Source organism: Trichomycterus rosablanca, chromosome 8 (genome assembly GCF_030014385.1).
Source record: "Trichomycterus rosablanca isolate fTriRos1 chromosome 8, fTriRos1.hap1, whole genome shotgun sequence".
In the NCBI taxonomy this organism is placed as follows: domain Eukaryota; kingdom Metazoa; phylum Chordata; class Actinopteri; order Siluriformes; family Trichomycteridae; genus Trichomycterus; species Trichomycterus rosablanca.
The window spans coordinates 20172355-20189606 of record NC_085995.1 but is presented as its reverse complement, the minus strand read 5'-3'; the positions used below and the strand labels follow the sequence as shown (position 1 = coordinate 20189606).

Sequence of the window (17252 nt, the reverse complement as noted above, 5' to 3'; positions counted from 1 at the left end):
CAAATTGAGTATCTCCCGATACCAATACCAATCATCATTTCTCCTCTTAAACAACTAAGTAATAATACATGTCTCAATGCACCATGGTTAAACTAGCTATCTAAATAACAATGCCCAGACTCTGAAACAAATATTCTAAAGGAATAAATACAGAACCTACAACATCACACTTATACAAAACTGCTGTAATGTAATCATGTAGAATCATGTAACTGTAAATCATGTAACTGCCCTAATATTAATCATGTAGAAAGAATAAGACCACAAAACCAAGACATAACATACAATATACAAACTATTACATTTATTACACTTGAAAACAGCTACTGAACACACAATCTTCATAAAACACAGCTTTTATTCAGGGCACTACATAAACTGGTGGAAATGTAAAGTCCCATGAGTACAGCGTTCAGTCCTCTACTGGTGCATGTATCTGAGAAAACAAAGTGACACAATAAACAACAGCTCAATCGTTAAAGTCTTGGAATGTTTAGAGGTGTAGGTGAAGGAAAGCAGAACTCACCACTTCAGCTAGTTTAGACCATGCCATTGCCATCACGATTTTATCATCAGATGTGGGCAGAATCTCCAAATTCCAATATGTGAACTGGTCAAATACTGAAGAAACCTTCACAACTCTGTCCTATGAAGTCACAATATGTGTTAGCATAGACTTAAAAGCATTCCTTTTAACACCACACTATTTCTTTTTTTATGCATTTTCTCCCTTTATCTTTTTTAGCGTGTCCAAATTTTACCCAATTCAGGGCTCTAGAGTGCGACCAATTTGTGCACATGCGACCTAATTTCTCAATGGTGCGACTAAAAAAAATCTCAGGTCGCACCGGTTAGACACACATTAGGCCAATATCATGGTCTAAACCAATCAGAGATAGTGAAGGGCGGGACAATATTGTAGCGGTGATATGTGAGCGACATTCAGCTCAGCCAATCAGAATGCAGCACCAGGTTTATACACGTGCGTTCGGACGTTCTGCAGTAAGTTTAGTTTTGTATATGAGACTTGCCGGATGTTCCAGAATGGAAGTTCGGGTTCTGGAGCTCGGCGGTGTAAAGTGTTGTAACGCTCACTTAAGTCCTGACTAAACAGTTAAAGTGACTCGACCCTGCCGTGTGCCTTTATTCCCACACCTCCACCACCGCACAGCAAAAGACCCGCAGCATCCCCACCGGACAGCGGCTAGGTGAGCCGACCCTCTACAGTAGCAAGGGGCTAATGCTAGCGGTAAAGTGCCGCGATAGTGAAAGTAAAAACACGACAATATTTTCGTTAAGTAAAATATAAAAATAACTAAAAGACCAAAATATATTACAATACATGTAGTCAAAATACACAGTGAGTGCACAGCAAGCGATTTTGGGAATCTGTGTAAAAGATTCAGTAAAGCCGATAATATAATGCACTGCATTTAAGATTACACTCTAACACACACACAAACATATACATATAATTTTAAATATACACACACATATAAATAGATATACACACATACATACACATTTACTCTATTATTTTTATAATTTTTATAAGTGTGCTATAATTAGTCTGTAATACTATAATTAACTGTAAAGAAGACAGTGGCCGGCAATAGTATATTTGTGACTGGTTCATCTAATGCATCTATAAAACACATTACATGCCTCGATAAATGCACTGCCCAAGTGTCCCCTCTCCCCACTGCCTTTCAGCGGCAGGCAGCAGCAAACAGATCATCAGACGAAACCATGTTGACCAGATTGTTAGTTATTTACAAGTCAATATTGCCTGTATGGACAGTGATAAAAAAAAAAATAAAAAAAAGTGAACCTGTAAAACTGCGGTGTTAAATGCGATGCGGTCGAAAATTTGGGTGCACCTAACTTTTGTGCTGGTGCACCTAAGAAAAAAAGTTAGGTGCACTAGTGCAACCAGTGCAAAACGTTAGTCTAGAGCCCTGCAATTGCGTTATGCTTCCTCTCTACTTGTGCTGACCCCCGCCCCTGATTGAGGAGAGCGAACTGACACGCCCCCTCCGACATGTGAGCAGTTGCCGACTGCATTTTTTCATAGTTCATATATGCGAATCAGCCCTGTGCACGGAGAGCCACCCCCAGATCAGCATTATTCCTCTACTCTGTACAGATGCTATCAATCAGCCAGCAGAGGTTGTAATTGCATCAGTTATGAGGTCCCTATCCAGCTCCCTACCCTGTATGAACAAGAGCCAAACGTTGTTCATATAGCCACCCAGCCCAGCCGGATGACAGAGCTGAGATTCGATACGATGTATTCGAAATTCCAGCTCAAGTGGAGCGATGGTGGGTTCGATGCTCAGCTGTCCTGCCGGCCAGGCATCTACACAGAAATGATTGGCTACCTCTGGGGGAATTAATGGATGGACGTATTAGTGCCCTGTCAAGGGTATTAATGCCTTGTTTTATTTACTTTAAAAAAATCAACACTGACTTAAAAAAGCAGAAGAATCAGAAGTAAATTAGTCAAAATATTGAATATCTTTTCAATGTACTGGTTTCAATAGAGTACAGGTCAAAAAGGATTTGCAGATCATTGCTGTTGGTTATAATTTCATTTGTAATTTTTCCTACTGTCTTTTTTGAAACTGGGGTTGTACATTAAACCATTTAGAATTACAAGACATGTTCAGATACACAAAAGTTCCAGGTTAGGACTTCTTGAGTGCTTACTTCTTGATCTGATAAGGGTCTCTGCACTTCTGTCAGTACCAGCCCCTTGTAGCCCTGTGGAAGCTGCACCTCCTGACCCTTTAGCCCACGGCCCCTAAATGATACAGTCTTTTCTACAAAAAACACCACAAACATTTCAACAATATAAAATATTTTGCATATATATTTTTTGCACACATTGCAGCGTTAAAGACAAACCGTTCTTGAGCTCCTTCACTGTAGGGGTAAAGAAACTGTCCACTTGCGCAGGTCCATTATGGTCTATTTCACAGGGTAACAGATGAACACTGGACTGATTTGCATTGTTCAAAGAAGTGAGCTGCAATGTAGTTACACTGTTGTTTACTGCCATCTAAAAAAAGAGAGAATTCAGTCAGGTTCAGTTCCAATAGCAACGCCTTCATACATGAGCACACTTCTCTCAGGAATGAATGGTGACATGAAGGTTGACTGTTAAACAGCTGAAGTCTTCTATCACAACTACAACCTTCCCCCAAAAAACACTTATGTATTATTGGAAACGTGTTTTGACCTGTTTGGCACACCATGCTGTGTCAGTGTTAACCTGTATTGTAGTCTATGAATGTGAAGTAAAGAAGCAAGCTGTGTTCTACTTCCACTCTGCCTCTGTGTCATATTATTAATTTGTTAAGCGATATTTTCATGACGATACAACACTGTTGGATGAAAAGGTAAGTAACAGTGGTAAATATGTCAGTTTTAACTTTTTTAAACATTAAATAGCTTCTGTTTTGTTTTGGTTTTTTTCAAATGTTATTGTCCAGCACTGATTACACATAATATGCATTTGTAGAGGTATTGACACCAACCCAGAAGCTAAATAGGGCTGTGGCCAAAAAGGTGTAGACCCCAGTAAGTCACCAAAAAGATACAACTATTATACAACAGTATATTTACTATTGTGGCGCCGGCGAGTAGGAAGGATAGCGTCAGGGCCGCAAGTGAGCTGCCTTTGGCAGTTCATTCAGTGGTTTAGGGACAGACACCCATTCATACACACATACATTCATACAACAGACAAACATATAAGCTACTTACCCAACCCTCACCGCAGCCACCCCACTCCCAACAACGGGATACACGGCTACGGTGAGCTTAGACACCACTGCCGCAAGGCTTCCTGGGTAAAGCCTGTGCCGGCCCCTAGAGCGACGCTACACTATTATACTATACAACTACTATTTAAAACTAGTTACAACTATTAAGCTTACATTTGGGGGCAGCCTAGTGGTAAAGGTGCTGGACTAGTAGTTGCTAATTCAACCCTCACCACTGCCAGATTGCCACTGTTGGGCCCCTGAGCAAGGTTCGTTTTGTTTTATTGTGATTTTAACGTCATGTTTTACACTTTGGTTACATTCATGACGGAAACGGTAGTTACACAAGATTCATCAGTGTACAAGTTTAATATCAAACACAGTCAATTTAGTATCCCCAATTCACCTCACTTGCATGTCTTTGCATGTCTGTGGGAGGAAACCGGAGCTCCAGGAGAAAACCCATGCAGACACAGGGGGAACATGCAAACTCCACACAGAAAGGACCCGGACCGCCCCACCTGGGGATCGAACCCAGGACCTTCTTGCTGTGAGGTGACAGTGCTACCCACCGAGCCACCATGCCACCCTGGCAGATAGAGAGGCATCTGTGATGGTGTGAAGGCATCAAAGTGCATGGGTGAAAAAGGGGTTCCGCAAAGAGCTGTGTGCGGGTCGGAGGAGGCGTGAGCAGCAATATACCCACCTCGACTGCAATCAGGGATCCCCCAGCAGAGGAAGACAAATTGACTTTGCTAAATTGGGAGAAAATGCTTAAATAAAATAGAAAAAAATATATATTCATAATTTGTATGTCACACACGTTTACATGCAATAAAAATTATTTAAAAAAAATATTCAGAAGTTAAAAGGTATTTTTTAATGGGATTTAATTCAGTAAGGTGTTCTATATAATGTTTATTGTTTACAGTTTATTATTATTTATTATATCCGGGTTAATAAAAAGACAACATTGCAAAGTGTCCTCTTATTGTTGTTTAAAAAAAAAGTGGACACAGTTTTACTTTAATAAGTACATAAATGAACTATAATTGTGACTGGAACAATGTGATCTTAATAAACTACATAATTAAAAGACAAACAACATAAATACAGCCGGACGAATCATATCGTCAAACGAACATTTATGTTAAAATATATTCAGGTTTATTAAAACTAAAATGACGATTTAAATTGTAGTTATACTAGAATAACTTGTAGAAGCTCTTACCTTTAATAACTGTTTCGCTTTAGGTTTATAGCATTATGCAGCGTGCAGTATGTTTGCAGCATGAAGTTTTCGGCGGGTATTTTCTTTACAAACACTGCCACCTAGCGGACTGGGTTTAAACAGCTGCTTTCTCTAATAACCGCGCTTATAATTCATTTAGTCACATTCAGGAATCGATTCATCCTGATCTGGTTCCGGAGCCTGTGCAGTAATTAGAAATTAGGAGTTAAATAACAAGTTAATTTAATATAAGGTCATTAGTGTTCCTAGAATGCACTCACAACATTCTCATTAACATGCTCTATTCTCGTGTTGAAAGTCCAGCCCTCCATACTTGACTGTTGGTATAATGAATGTTCTTGCAGTTTATACACACACACCCTGTTTCATGCTAAATAATTATCATTTTTATATTATTTTTATCGTTTGATTTTATCATTGTGTATCTGCTGTTCATTCTGTTTATTTGATGGCTTTTTCTTTTTCTCCTTATTATGTCCCTGAGAGCACACTGTGAAACATTGTGTAGCTCAGTGGCGGCTCCTGCCAAATCTCTCAGGGGGGGCAGTTGTTGAGATGATGGCCAAGGTGACCCGTTCAATGGGTAAATTAAAGCTTAAATAATTAACATCTTAAATCATCTGTCAGTTTGAACATGGAGACAGACCAGCTTTACCATTAATCATAATATTAAGTAAAGCCTTCACACTAACAATTTAATTCAGTCTTCATCAGATAGCATTTTATTTTAGGTGCAGCAGATCCAGAATAAAGATTGGCATCGGGGCTGATGTGCAATGAATGAAGAAGTACAATTAAACAATTGGGGAGATACAATAAGTGCAATCACAATTCACAATTTAAAAATGACATTACTTACTTGTAATTTACTTGTAACTTATAAGATTTTCCCCCCTTTGTAGATACTTGCTTGATGTTTACATTTGGTCTGGGTGGCCCTAATTCTTAAGTTGCTAATTTATCCTGATTACTACGACGACTGAATGGCATTTCCCTTAATGATACGATGGAGTTGCTCCAAACTGAGGTAAAAGTAGTCATGTTGACGAGATCGCGACACCAGGTTACGTGTGACGCAAGCACGTAAGTGCGAGCCCTCCCGGAACCCATTCAGAATGCATTGCAGCGCCTGCAGTTTAAAAAAAAAAAGCCTTAACATGAGAGTCTATGAGAGCAATCCGGGCCGATTTTTAGTTAGACTGAAATCGCCCCAAAAGGAGTGGTACTATACGGAACACAACTCAACGCTGATTGGACTACGATATTCAGAGGCAAGACAGACCTTCCAGAACAGTCACAGCTGTGATAGAAAAATTTCTTCCCTTTCCCCCTTTAATGGTGCGTCGCCCGATCGCCCTAAGAAACGAGCCGCCCCTGGTGTAGCTCACCTGTTTGGTAAAGATTTGTGGTTCCAGGAACTTTCCCCTTGCAGATTGTATACTCTCTTGTTCTATACAGCTGACATTTCTTTTGTAGTTTTATTTTAAATGTACCCTGGAAAATATTTTAATTTTTACAAAGCTTTCAAACACACAAACAAGAATTCACATGTTTCTCTAAGCAATGTAAGTAAAAAAAAAAAAACCTAAAAGCTATTTGAGCATTAAAATGAACAAGAATGCTTTAACCTGTCATTTCTGATCTGTGCACAAGACTGCATTATTATTTAGTGTAGGTGACCAGGTTTAACTAAGGTCACAAAGCAGTGATAATCTTTTCTATGCTTTATAGATTTTGTAAGCTAAACAAAAGATACTGACTTAAATTTTCAATTTATGTAGCCAATAAATGTGCACAAACACTAGGAACTATTTTAAATATAAAGCAGTAAATTCTTTAAATAATTTAAGCAGGTTTAATAAAAGTAAATTAGTAGCATTTTACCCAATTAATCTGAGAATAACCTAATTTACATTGTTTTGTTAATAAAAAGTATTGAAAATTACATGCCATTATTTAGCCAATATTAAGCCTTAAAGAATATAGTGTCATAATTAGCCTTAACGACCAAGTTTATCAGTCTTAGGTCTGATACTTAAGTACCTACAAGGTTCATATGAGGAATACATTTGGCAGTGTGACAAGTTTAAAATTTACCCTATTTGTTTAATTTGCTAATTTTTCTGACTTGTCTAATTGTTTGTGTGCATGAGACAATTGTTGTGCATTAACTTGCTTGTTGTGTAGTTTATAAGTATTGTTCCTGCTGCTTGTAAGCTGACTTGTAGCTTTTTTCAGGTGACCTTTTCTCTTATCTTCTTTAATATTGAACCAAAAGCAAATTATGAAATCATATATGACGCACATGTCTGGGAAGGATTTGTGTTCCCATGAACTTTCCATTGAGATATTATCACACAAAGTACACTGTTTGTTTGTTTGTTTGTTTGTTTATTAGGATGACTGCACGTCATGTTTTTCATGTTTGGTTACATCAATGACAGTACAGGTAGTTAAAGGTTACACAAAGTTCATCAGTTTAAGTTCAAAGTCAAACACTGTATCTTCAATTCATCTAACTTACATGTCTTTGCACTGTGGGAGGAAATTGGAGACATGGGGAGAACATGCAAACTCCACACAGGAAGGACCCGGATCGCTCCACCTGGGAATTGAACCCAGGACCCCTAGTGAACTGGCAGCTATTGCTTTGTAGCTTTTTCAAAGTTCCTACCTTCACCATGATTGTTATATTAATATATTTGTTCAGGCTTATAAATCGTATTTATGAGTACAAGGCCGAAAGATGTGTGTATATGAAATAAAAAGTGGTTGTATACTGGTAGCACTGTCACCTCACAGAAAGAAGGTCCTGGGTTTGATTCCCAGGTGGGGCGGTCTGGTTCCCTTCTGTGTGGAGTTTGCATGTTCTCCCTGTGTCTGCGAGGGTTTCCTCCCACAGTCCAAAGACTCAGGTTAATTGAAGATACACAATTGGTATGAATGAGTGTGTTTGGCCTGTGATGGACTGGCATCTGGTCTGGGTGGTTTCCTGCCTTTTGCCCCGTTTATATGACCCACCGCGACCCTGACCAGGAAAACAGTGGTAAAACAGACAATAAATGAATGAATGGTTATATACACCGATCAGCCATAACATTAAAACCACCTCTTTGTTTCTACACTCACTGTCCATTTTATCAGCTCCACTTACCATATTGAAGCACTTTGTAGTTCTACAATTACTGACTGTAGTCCATCTGTTTCTCTACATGCTTTGTTTGCTCCTTTCATGCTGTTCTTCAATGGTCAGGACCCCCACAGGACCCACACAGAGCAGGTATTATTTGTGTGGTGGGTCATTCTCAGCACTGCAGTGACACTGACATGGTGGTGGTGCGTTAGTGTGTGTTGTGCTGGTTTGAGTGGATTAGACACAGCAATGCTGCTGGAGTTTTTAAACACCTCAATGTCACTGCTGGACTGAGAATAGTCCACCAACCAATAATATCCAGCCAACAGCGCCCCGTGGGCAGAGTCCTGTGACCACTGATGAAGGTCTAGAAGATGTTAGACTCAAACAGCAGCAATAGATGAGTGATCGTCTCTGACTTTACATCTACAAGGTGGACCAACTAGGTAGGAGTGGACAGTGAGTGGACACGGTATTTAAAACTCCAGCAGCGCTGCTGTGTCTGATCCACTCATACCAGCACAACACACACTAACACACCACCACCATGTCATTGTCACTGCAGTGCTGACAATGATCCACCACCTAAATAATACCTGCTCTGTGGTGGTCTCGGGGGGTCCTGACCATTGAAGAACAGGGTGAAAGCAGGCAAAAAAAGTATGTAGAGAAACAGATGGACTACAGTCAGTAATTGTAGAACTACAAAGTGCTTCTGTATGGTAAGTGGTGCTGATAACATGGACAGTGAGTGTAGAAACAAGGAGGTGGTTTTAATATTATGGCTGATCGGTGTATGTACTTGTTGCCTCTTTCTGTCTTCGCAATACAGTCCAGTAGGTGGCATTAAAATGCTTAGTAGTTTGATACCAACCGCCTCAATCCAATGAAGAAGACCTGCTTTCTTATATATACAACTTGGAAACAGTATTTAATATTTAAATATCCTGAATTATAGCTTATTAACACAATAAAACCTTTAGCTCTGATGTTGAACTAGCTCCCTCAACTGACTGAGTAATGAAAACATGGACGCTGTCGAGGGTTTGAAGGTACCACAACGCTACGCTCAGGTGTACAAGTAAGTGCCATTTCCTTCCAGAAAATGTAAACCAAGGTAAACCAACTTGATATTAATGGCCTACGTTTTAAATGCTGAAATGATGTTTGATCACGACTCATTTAAAAGATTGTGGGTGTCATCAGCATTTCTACAACACTGAACAACTTAAATAATAGTCGTTTACTGTATATTTATTTTTCCTAACACTAAATGTCATTACGGCAGGACATTGGCTTAGTGGGTAGCACTGTCGCCTCACAGCAAGAAGGTCCTGGGTTCGATCCCCAGGCGGAGTGGGCCGGGTCCTTTCTGTGCGGAGTTTGCACGTTCTTCCCTCCGGGTGAAGGGGTGTCCCATTCTCGTGCCTCGTGCAGGTGAAAAGATGCAGTCGACTACTGCACACGTGTCGGAGGGGGCGTGTGTTTAGGTGTCCAGACGTCCGGTTTTAGGTCGGACAGTCCGGCTTTTCAGCTGCCAGGCCTCCATCCACGAAACGCTAGGACGGACACTTAAAAATCCTCCTTTTGGAGTAAACTGGTTTAATTTTTGATTAATATTATCTGTCATTGGCTCAGAACATGTCAAAACAAACGCTTTGTATATGTATCAGCTCTCATGCTCAGGAGCGCTGTAAAAATGCCAAAAAGTTAACTTTTGGAGGCAGCGAGGAACGGACTGAAATATGAAAAGTAGACACAACGTTTAGTGAATAAAACAGTAATTTGTCATAGAATTCTTGCTTAAACTGGTCAAAAACTGGTTATATGGGTTCTGGATTCATTCTGTGTGTTGCGGTATCATGTCCCCCTGTTTCTAATATGACGTCCTCCTTTTGGGTGTAATGTCCGCCTTTTTGGGGTGTAATGTCCTCCTTTTTGTGAATGTGGCCACCCTACGTGTGTTAGTCACGGCTCTCCTCAACCAGGGTGGAGATCAACATCATTGGAGAGGAAGCGTAATGCAATTGGGTAATTGGATACGCTAAAGTCTGGAGGAAAAAGGAGAAAATGCATAAACAAAATTTGTAAAAAATGCAGTGGGACTCCTCTCCGGGAGCTCCGGTTTCCTCCCACAGTCCAAAAACATGCAGTCAGGTTAACTGGAGACACTAAATGTGTTTGTGTATGTGTGTCTGCCCTGCGATGGACTGGCGTCCTGGTTTTACTGTGTGCCTTGCACCCATTGAAAAGCAGGGATAGGCTCCAGACCCCCCCCCGACACTAAGTGGATAAGCGGATAAGAAAATGAATGAATAAATGTCATTACCGTGTGTGTTTTGTGTTTCTAATAAATAATAATATACATTCTATAGGGGCGGCACGGTGGCTTAGTGGGTAGCACTGTCGCCTCACAGCAAGAAGGTCCTGGGTTCGATCCCCAGGTGGGGCGGTCCGGGTCCTTTCTGTGCAGAGTTTGCGTGTTCTCCCCGTGTCCGCGTGGGTTTCCTCCGGGTGCTCCGGTTTCCTCCCACAGCCCAAAAACATGCCACAAGGCTAATTGGAAACACTGAATTATCCTATAGGTACCTAACAGCTAGATGCACAAACCAGTGCATTGTAGTGCCGGTCCCAAGCCCGGATAAAATAGGGAGGGTTGTGTCAGGAAGGGCATCCGGCATAAAAACTGTGCCAAATCTCGCTGGCGACCCCTAACGGGAAAAAGCCGGAAATGCCGACCCCGTAACCGAAAAACGAAACAAAGGCTGAGGAAGAAGAATAATATACATTCTATATGTATTTCATGTGATTTGTGTTGTGGTGTCACCTCTAGTTATATATAGGTGTTATACTCATACAAATGATTGTTAGCACTTTTTAAATACTCTTCATAGGAAACATCTGTTAGCATTGGGTGCTTTGGATCGCCAGCACTGTTTACAAAAACACTCGGATGGAACAGTGACTCTTCCAATACTTACTTCCACTCTCTGCCAAACCGATCTGCTTACACTTAAGAACACTGTGGATCCAAATGGCTGCTGTGAGATCATTCAAATACAGGTAAACATGTCACAAAGTCACATTATCTGTCATTTTAGTTTAAGAATCTCTTTGCTATTTTGTTCTTAGTTCTTGGCTATTTATTTGATTTTTGAATGACTAGGTTCCTCAACTATCCAAAAAAGGCAAAGTGAAGTCTGGTCAAGAGAAAATGATTGAGGCTGTGCAGGAAATAGTGACAGCTAAAGGAGAGAAATGGAGTAAAGAATTAGAGGATGACCTGCCAAGTGGATGGCAGCGACATGGAGATTTGATTTTGTTTGGTGAAGGATGCTTCTCACAAACAGTCTGGGAAAAATTTGGTAAGCCAAATATTTGTGAATGGTCAAATTTCCTTCCACAGATACGGCAAATTGTGCATGCGTGGACGCCAAGCCATGTCAAAAGCACAGCTGAGATACAAGCTGAAGATCTCAGCAGTGTTTGGCAATCACATTAGACTGTTGTGTCACCCTAGTGCCCCCTTCTTTGTATTCTAATTATGCTTACAAGTGCTATGTATAATTTCATAAACTTTTTGTTATTACCCCAGACTCTGAGCTGTGGTGGACTGTTGCGGAAGCACTGGGAACAAAGCGTCTAGCACAGATCAAAAAGATTTCCCAGGATGGGTATCGAACCCCAGTGGTTACAATGCTACTAGGAGAAAATGGCTATGTAACACACATCGACAACCACATCAGGTAAAACCTAATTAGATACAGCTGTTAACAACAAACAATTATTAGTGTGCAATTAAAAGTGTATGGGTCGCTCAGGTGTACATCGTATCGAATCTCTGCTCTGCCATCCGGCTGGGCTGGGCGGCTATATGAACAACGTTTGAGGGACCTCATAACTGATGCATAACTGTCTGCACAGAGTCGAGGAATAATGCTGATCAGGGTGTGGCTCTCTGTGCACAGGGCTGATTCACGTAGTTTGCAAAAAATTGCAGTCGGCTACTGCACACGTGTCGGAGGGGATGTGTGTCAGTTCGCTCTCCTCAATCAGGGGCGGGGGTCAGCACCAGTAGAGAGGAAGCATAACACAATTGGGTAAAAATTGGATGGACTAAAAATTTAGAGAAAAAGGGGAGAAAATGCAAAAAAAAAAAAAATTTATTTTCCAACAACTACTGAATTTCCAGGTATGAATTTGATGTCACCAAGTGCATGTTCTCCTTTGGAAACATCACAGAGAAACTAAGAATAGCCTCCTTCAACTGCAAGGGTGAGACGGTGGTTGACCTGTATGCAGGTATGTATAAGTCTAACTACAAAATCAGAGCTACACATTTGCAATGTCAGTTCTACATCAGACTTTGTTTTAATTTCAGGAATTGGCTACTTTACTTTGCCCTATCTGGTACATGCTGGTGCTGCCCATGTGCATGCCTGTGAATGGAACCCGGATGCAGTATCTGCCCTGAAACGGAACTTGCAGCTTAATAAAGTAGCTGATCGTTGCACTGTGCATCAAGGAGACAACAAACAAGTGAGGGTTCTTCATTATTAAATTAAGTGGCATCATATATGTTTCATCTACAAAATATCGTTTTAGAGTACAAGTATGTCTTCCAATATCAGCAAGAGACACATGGTGCTTTTTTTTAACCAGACTTAATGGTATGATGGAGTAAGGTTACAAACAAGTGATCCTATATTTGGTTATTTTTTGCATTATCAAGAGATCCTACCTGCCAAAAGGAGACCAGGCCCCTACTTAACCCCTCTGTGGATCAAGAACCTCTGTTAAACACATTCTCTATGCATGCCAAAAGTTACATTACAAACAACTGCCCCCCCCCCAAAAAAAAAAAAAAACCACTGCAGAAATTATTAGAAGCAATAGGACTTAAAATGCCATATAAGATATGAAAAAATCAATTAAACTCTACACCCTTACAATTACTCAGACAACACCCTAATCCATATAGAGTTTTGTTGTGAATACCTATAAAGAAACATATTAGCCATGATAACAACCATAGAGATCCAAACCTATATGAACAGTAAGAACACACGCTGAATTTGGTCTTATCAAATGTCGATTGGAACACATACTCCTTGTTCACAAAAAACTTAGACAAATTAAAGTTTTTCATAAGTTCAATAATTAATTTGGTGGTCTAAACATTTATAATGTGATTAAACCGCTGGTGGCTTATCTATGGCCATATATAAATAGGGATAGTTTGACTTTACCCATTAAAATGCCCATAAACATCAAATAAACATGTATTAAACACTCCTGGAAGCAAGGATATAATAGGGGGTTCGAGGCTGCCATGCAAGAAAGAAGACCACAGACACATGACCTTATATTCTTCTTAAGATACATTTATTTCCCCTTTGTTAATGGCAAACACATCTTGATACAGCTAATCATATTCTTCCCTGTTTTAACTTTCCTCTGTTCGGAGATAATGGCTCTTGTTGTAAAGTCTTAGAGCTTTGGGAATGTCTTGGTAACATTGGTTTCATTTGTATTTTGTAAATATTTCTTAGCTTCTTTGAAATTGTATTATATAGTGGCATAGTTTTTCTGTAGAAACTATAAGGTGACTACTTTTTGAATTCTAAATAAGTGAAATGGGCAGCTTGGTGGGTAGCACTGTGGCCTCACAGCAAGAAGGTCCTGGGTTCGATTCCCAGGTGGAGAGGTCGGGGTCCTTTCTGTGTGGAGTTTGCTTGTACTCCTTGCGTCTGTGTGGGTTTCCTCCAGGTGCTCCAGTTTCCTCCCACAGTCCAAAACATGCAGTCAGGGTAATTAGAGATTTAAAATTCCCCCTAGTTATGAATGTGTGTGTATGTGTGATGGACTGGCCATCTGTCTGGGGTGTTTCATGCCTAGTGAATTGGACCCACTGCAACCCTAAATAGGATAAAGCGGTGGTAAAACAGACAATGAATGAATGCATAAATACATTAAAATTGCAATTCTACAGGACTGGGTAAACTGGCTTGTGAATTAAAAATTGAATTAAAATTGGGGCCATATGTGCATAATTTTATTCCATTAATACATAAAATTCTATTTTATTTAAAAGATTGTTTTACTTGGGTTTCCTTTTAAGTCATGAGGTTTTTAAATCATTCACTGTAAAGAAAATAAATAAATAAATAAAAGAGAAATTTATGACTGTGACTGTAACCTTTTCACACCACTCCAATTTGCTGTTGTGCCATTTCGTACATGGAGGTTTTGTGCCATTGTCTAATGTGCCAATAAAACATAAACAACTGCACACATATTAATTGTATTCTGTATGCTCTTTCCAGCTTGCACTGAGTGACCTAGCTGACCGGGTGAATCTTGGCCTTATACCAAGCTCTGAAGCGGGCTGGCCTGTGGCATGCCGTCTCCTGTGTAGGTACACTGGTGGAATGTTGCATATCCATCAGAACGTCACCATGCCAATCCAGCACACGAAGCATCAAGAGTCCTGTGATTCTCTGCCTGAGAAAGAGAGAACCGAGAATGGCTTTTCAAAAACCTTGAGCAATAGAGAGGTGTGGAATGTGTGGGCCATAGAGACAGCGAGACGCATTTACACACTTTTGAGAGAAATCACTGGGATTGAGTGGAGGACTAGCATAAAGCATATAGAGCATGTGAAGTCGTACGCACCACATATAGATCACATTGTGCTGGACCTGGAATGTAGACCAATGTAATATGTAATAGAATGTAATAATTAAGTGGTTTTTACCTGACGAATTGAACACAATAAACAAAGGTAAACATGTAAGAGTAAATGCCCTGAAGTGTTTATTTAAATATCCTAGTGAGGAATGGAATAACTGACGTGTGTGTATGTCTGTAATGTATTTTGTCTTTTATGGAATAAACCCTCTAGTATTGTACATTGATCAGCCATAACATTAAAACCATCTCCTTGTTTCTACACTCACTGTACATTTTATCAGCTCCACTTACCATATAGGAGCACTTTGTAGTTCTACAATTACTGACTGTAGTCCATCTGTTTCTCTGCTTGCTTTGTTAGCCCCCTTTCATGTTGTTCTTCAGTGGTCAGGACCACCACAGAGTAGATATTATTTGGGTGGTGGATCATTCTCAGCACTGCAGTGACACTGACATGGTGGTGGTGTGTTAGTGTGTGTTGTGCTGGTATGAGTGGATAAGACACAGCAATGCTGATGGAGTTTTTGAAAAACCTCGCTGTCACTGCTGGACTGAGAATAGTCCACCAACCAAAAATATATCCAACCAACAGCATCCCGTGGGCAGTGTCCTGTGACCACTGATGAAGTTCTAGAAGATGACCAACTCAAACATCAGCAATAGATGATGTTTAGATCTTTAGATGTCTAGATGATGAATAGATGTCTCTGACTTTACATCTACAAGGTGGACCAACTAGGTAGGAGTGTCTAATAGAGTGGACAGTGTATTTAAAAACTCCAGCAGCGCTGCTGTACCTGCTGTGCCACTCATACCAAGACAACACACACTAACACAACACCACCATGTCAGTGTCACTGCAGTGCCACCACCTAAATAATTCCTGCTCTGTGGTGGTCCTGGCACCTCCTCACAGTCATAATTGGCTAAGGTCTCCTCCAGGTAGGAGGGCCAATGGGATAGCTGTTTGGGGTATTCTGTCTTGCACACTGTGATTCCTGGTGAAACTAGGGACCACTGTGACCCTGACCAATCTTAAAGCAGTTGATTAAAATGAATTTTAAAACATCTCACCCACAAATGACCCATACATCAACCATAAGCTTTGTTTCAGGACTGAGGAACACTGCTCTAGGTTAGTGCTGGACTGAGGAACACTGCTCTAGGTTAGTGTTGGACTGAAGAACACTGCTCTAGGTTAGTACTGGACTGAGGAACACTGCTCTAGGTTAGTGTTGGACTGAAGAACACTGCTCTAGGTTAATGCAGGACTGAAGAACACTGCTCTAGGTTAATGCAGGAGTGAAGAACACTGCTCTAGGTTAGTGCTGGACTGAAGAACACTGCTCTAGGTTAATGCAGGACTGAAGAACACTGCTCTAGGTTAGTGCTGGACTGAGGAACACTGCTCTAGGTTAGTGCTGGACTGAGGAACACTGCTCTAGGTTAGTGCTGGACTGAAGAACACTGCTCTAGGTTAGTGCTGGACTGAAGAACACTGCTCTAGGTTAATGCAGGACTGAATAACACTGCTCTAGGTTAGTGCTGGACTGAGGAACACTGCTCTAGGTTAGTGTTGGACTGAAGAACACTGCTCTAGGTTAGTGCTGGACTGAAGAACACTGCTCTAGGTTAGTGCTGGACTGAAGAACACTGCTCTAGGTTAGTGCTGGACTGAAGAACACTGCTCTAGGTTAATGCAGGACTGAAGAACACTGCTCTAGGTTAGTGCTGGACTGAGGAACACTGCTCTAGGTTAGTGTTGGACTGAAGAACACTGCTCTAGGTTAGTACTGGACTGAGGAACACTGCTCTAGGTTAGTGCTGGACTGAAGAACACTGCTCTAGGTTAATGCAGGACTGAAGAACACTGCTCTAGGTTAGTGCTGGACTGAAGAACACTGCTCTAGGTTAGTACTGGACTGAGGAACACTGCTGTAGGTTAATTCTGGACTAAAGAACACTGCTCTAGGTTAATGCAGGACTGAAGAACACTGCTCTAGGTTAGTGCTGGACTGAGGAACACTGCTCTAGGTTAGTGTTGGACTGAAGAACACTGCTCTAGGTTAATGCAGGACTGAAGAACACTGCTCTAGGTTAGTGCTGGACTGAGGAACACTGCTCTAGGTTAGTGTTGGACTGAAGAACACTGCTCTAGGTTAGTGCTGGACTGAAGAACACTGCTCTAGGTTAGTGCTGGACTGAAGAACACTGCTCTAGGTAAATGCAGGACTGAAGAACACTGCTCTATGTTAATGTAGGACTGAAGAACACTGCTCTAGGTTAGTGCTGGACTGAAAAACACTGCTCTATGTTAGTGCAGGACTGAAGAACACTGCTCTAGGTTAGTGGTGGACTGAAGAACACTGCTCTAGGTTAGTGCTGGACTGAAGAACACTGAGGAACA

The 17252-nt window shown here is 40.9% G+C and overlaps 2 protein-coding genes across 3 annotated transcripts; one reads left to right on the top strand and one right to left on the bottom strand.

Annotated features, from left to right (window-relative positions):
• Positions 1 to 289: 289 nt before the first annotated feature.
• On the bottom strand, positions 290 to 5083 carry rnaseh2c (ribonuclease H2, subunit C). Of its 2 annotated transcripts, XM_062999909.1 has the most exons (6): positions 4999 to 5032; positions 4474 to 4522; positions 2908 to 3061; positions 2710 to 2822; positions 527 to 646; positions 290 to 436 (listed from the first exon to the last, which is right to left on the bottom strand). In XM_062999909.1, exons 3-6 carry the CDS (start codon positions 3059 to 3061, stop codon positions 413 to 415), a joined length of 411 nt encoding a protein of 136 aa, XP_062855979.1. In that variant the 5' UTR covers positions 4474 to 4522; positions 4999 to 5032; the 3' UTR covers positions 290 to 412. The 2 variants fall into 2 exon arrangements, with proteins under 2 accessions (XP_062855979.1, XP_062855978.1); XM_062999908.1 differs by lacking the exon at positions 4474 to 4522 and having other exon boundaries at positions 4999 to 5083.
• A 4016-nt stretch (positions 5084 to 9099) lies between these two features.
• Positions 9100 to 14948, top strand: trmt12 (tRNA methyltransferase 12 homolog). The gene is made up of 7 exons (XM_062999907.1): positions 9100 to 9233; positions 11047 to 11215; positions 11319 to 11517; positions 11748 to 11898; positions 12345 to 12454; positions 12534 to 12691; positions 14479 to 14948. Exons 1-7 carry the CDS (start codon positions 9181 to 9183, stop codon positions 14872 to 14874), a joined length of 1236 nt encoding a protein of 411 aa, XP_062855977.1. The 5' UTR covers positions 9100 to 9180; the 3' UTR covers positions 14875 to 14948.
• Positions 14949 to 17252: the final 2304 nt, after the last annotated feature.

Bases quoted from the DNA above. Each gene is read 5' to 3' on its own strand.
- rnaseh2c (XM_062999908.1), bottom strand. From the start codon at position 3,061: ATGGCAGTAAACAACAGTGTAACTACATTGCAGCTCACTTCTTTGAAC. The intron at 2,823-2,907 runs GTTTGTCTTTAA...TGTTTTTTGTAG, and splicing joins AGTGAAGGAGCTCAAGAACG to AAAAGACTGTATCATTTAGG. The intron at 647-2,709 runs GTAAGCACTCAA...GTGACTTCATAG, and splicing joins GACCCTTATCAGATCAAGAA to GACAGAGTTGTGAAGGTTTC.
- trmt12 (XM_062999907.1), top strand. From the start codon at position 9,181: ATGGACGCTGTCGAGGGTTTGAAGGTACCACAACGCTACGCTCAGGTG. The intron at 9,234-11,046 runs GTAAGTGCCATT...TACTCTTCATAG, and splicing joins CGCTACGCTCAGGTGTACAA to GAAACATCTGTTAGCATTGG. The intron at 12,455-12,533 runs GTATGTATAAGT...TTTTAATTTCAG, and splicing joins GGTGGTTGACCTGTATGCAG to GAATTGGCTACTTTACTTTG.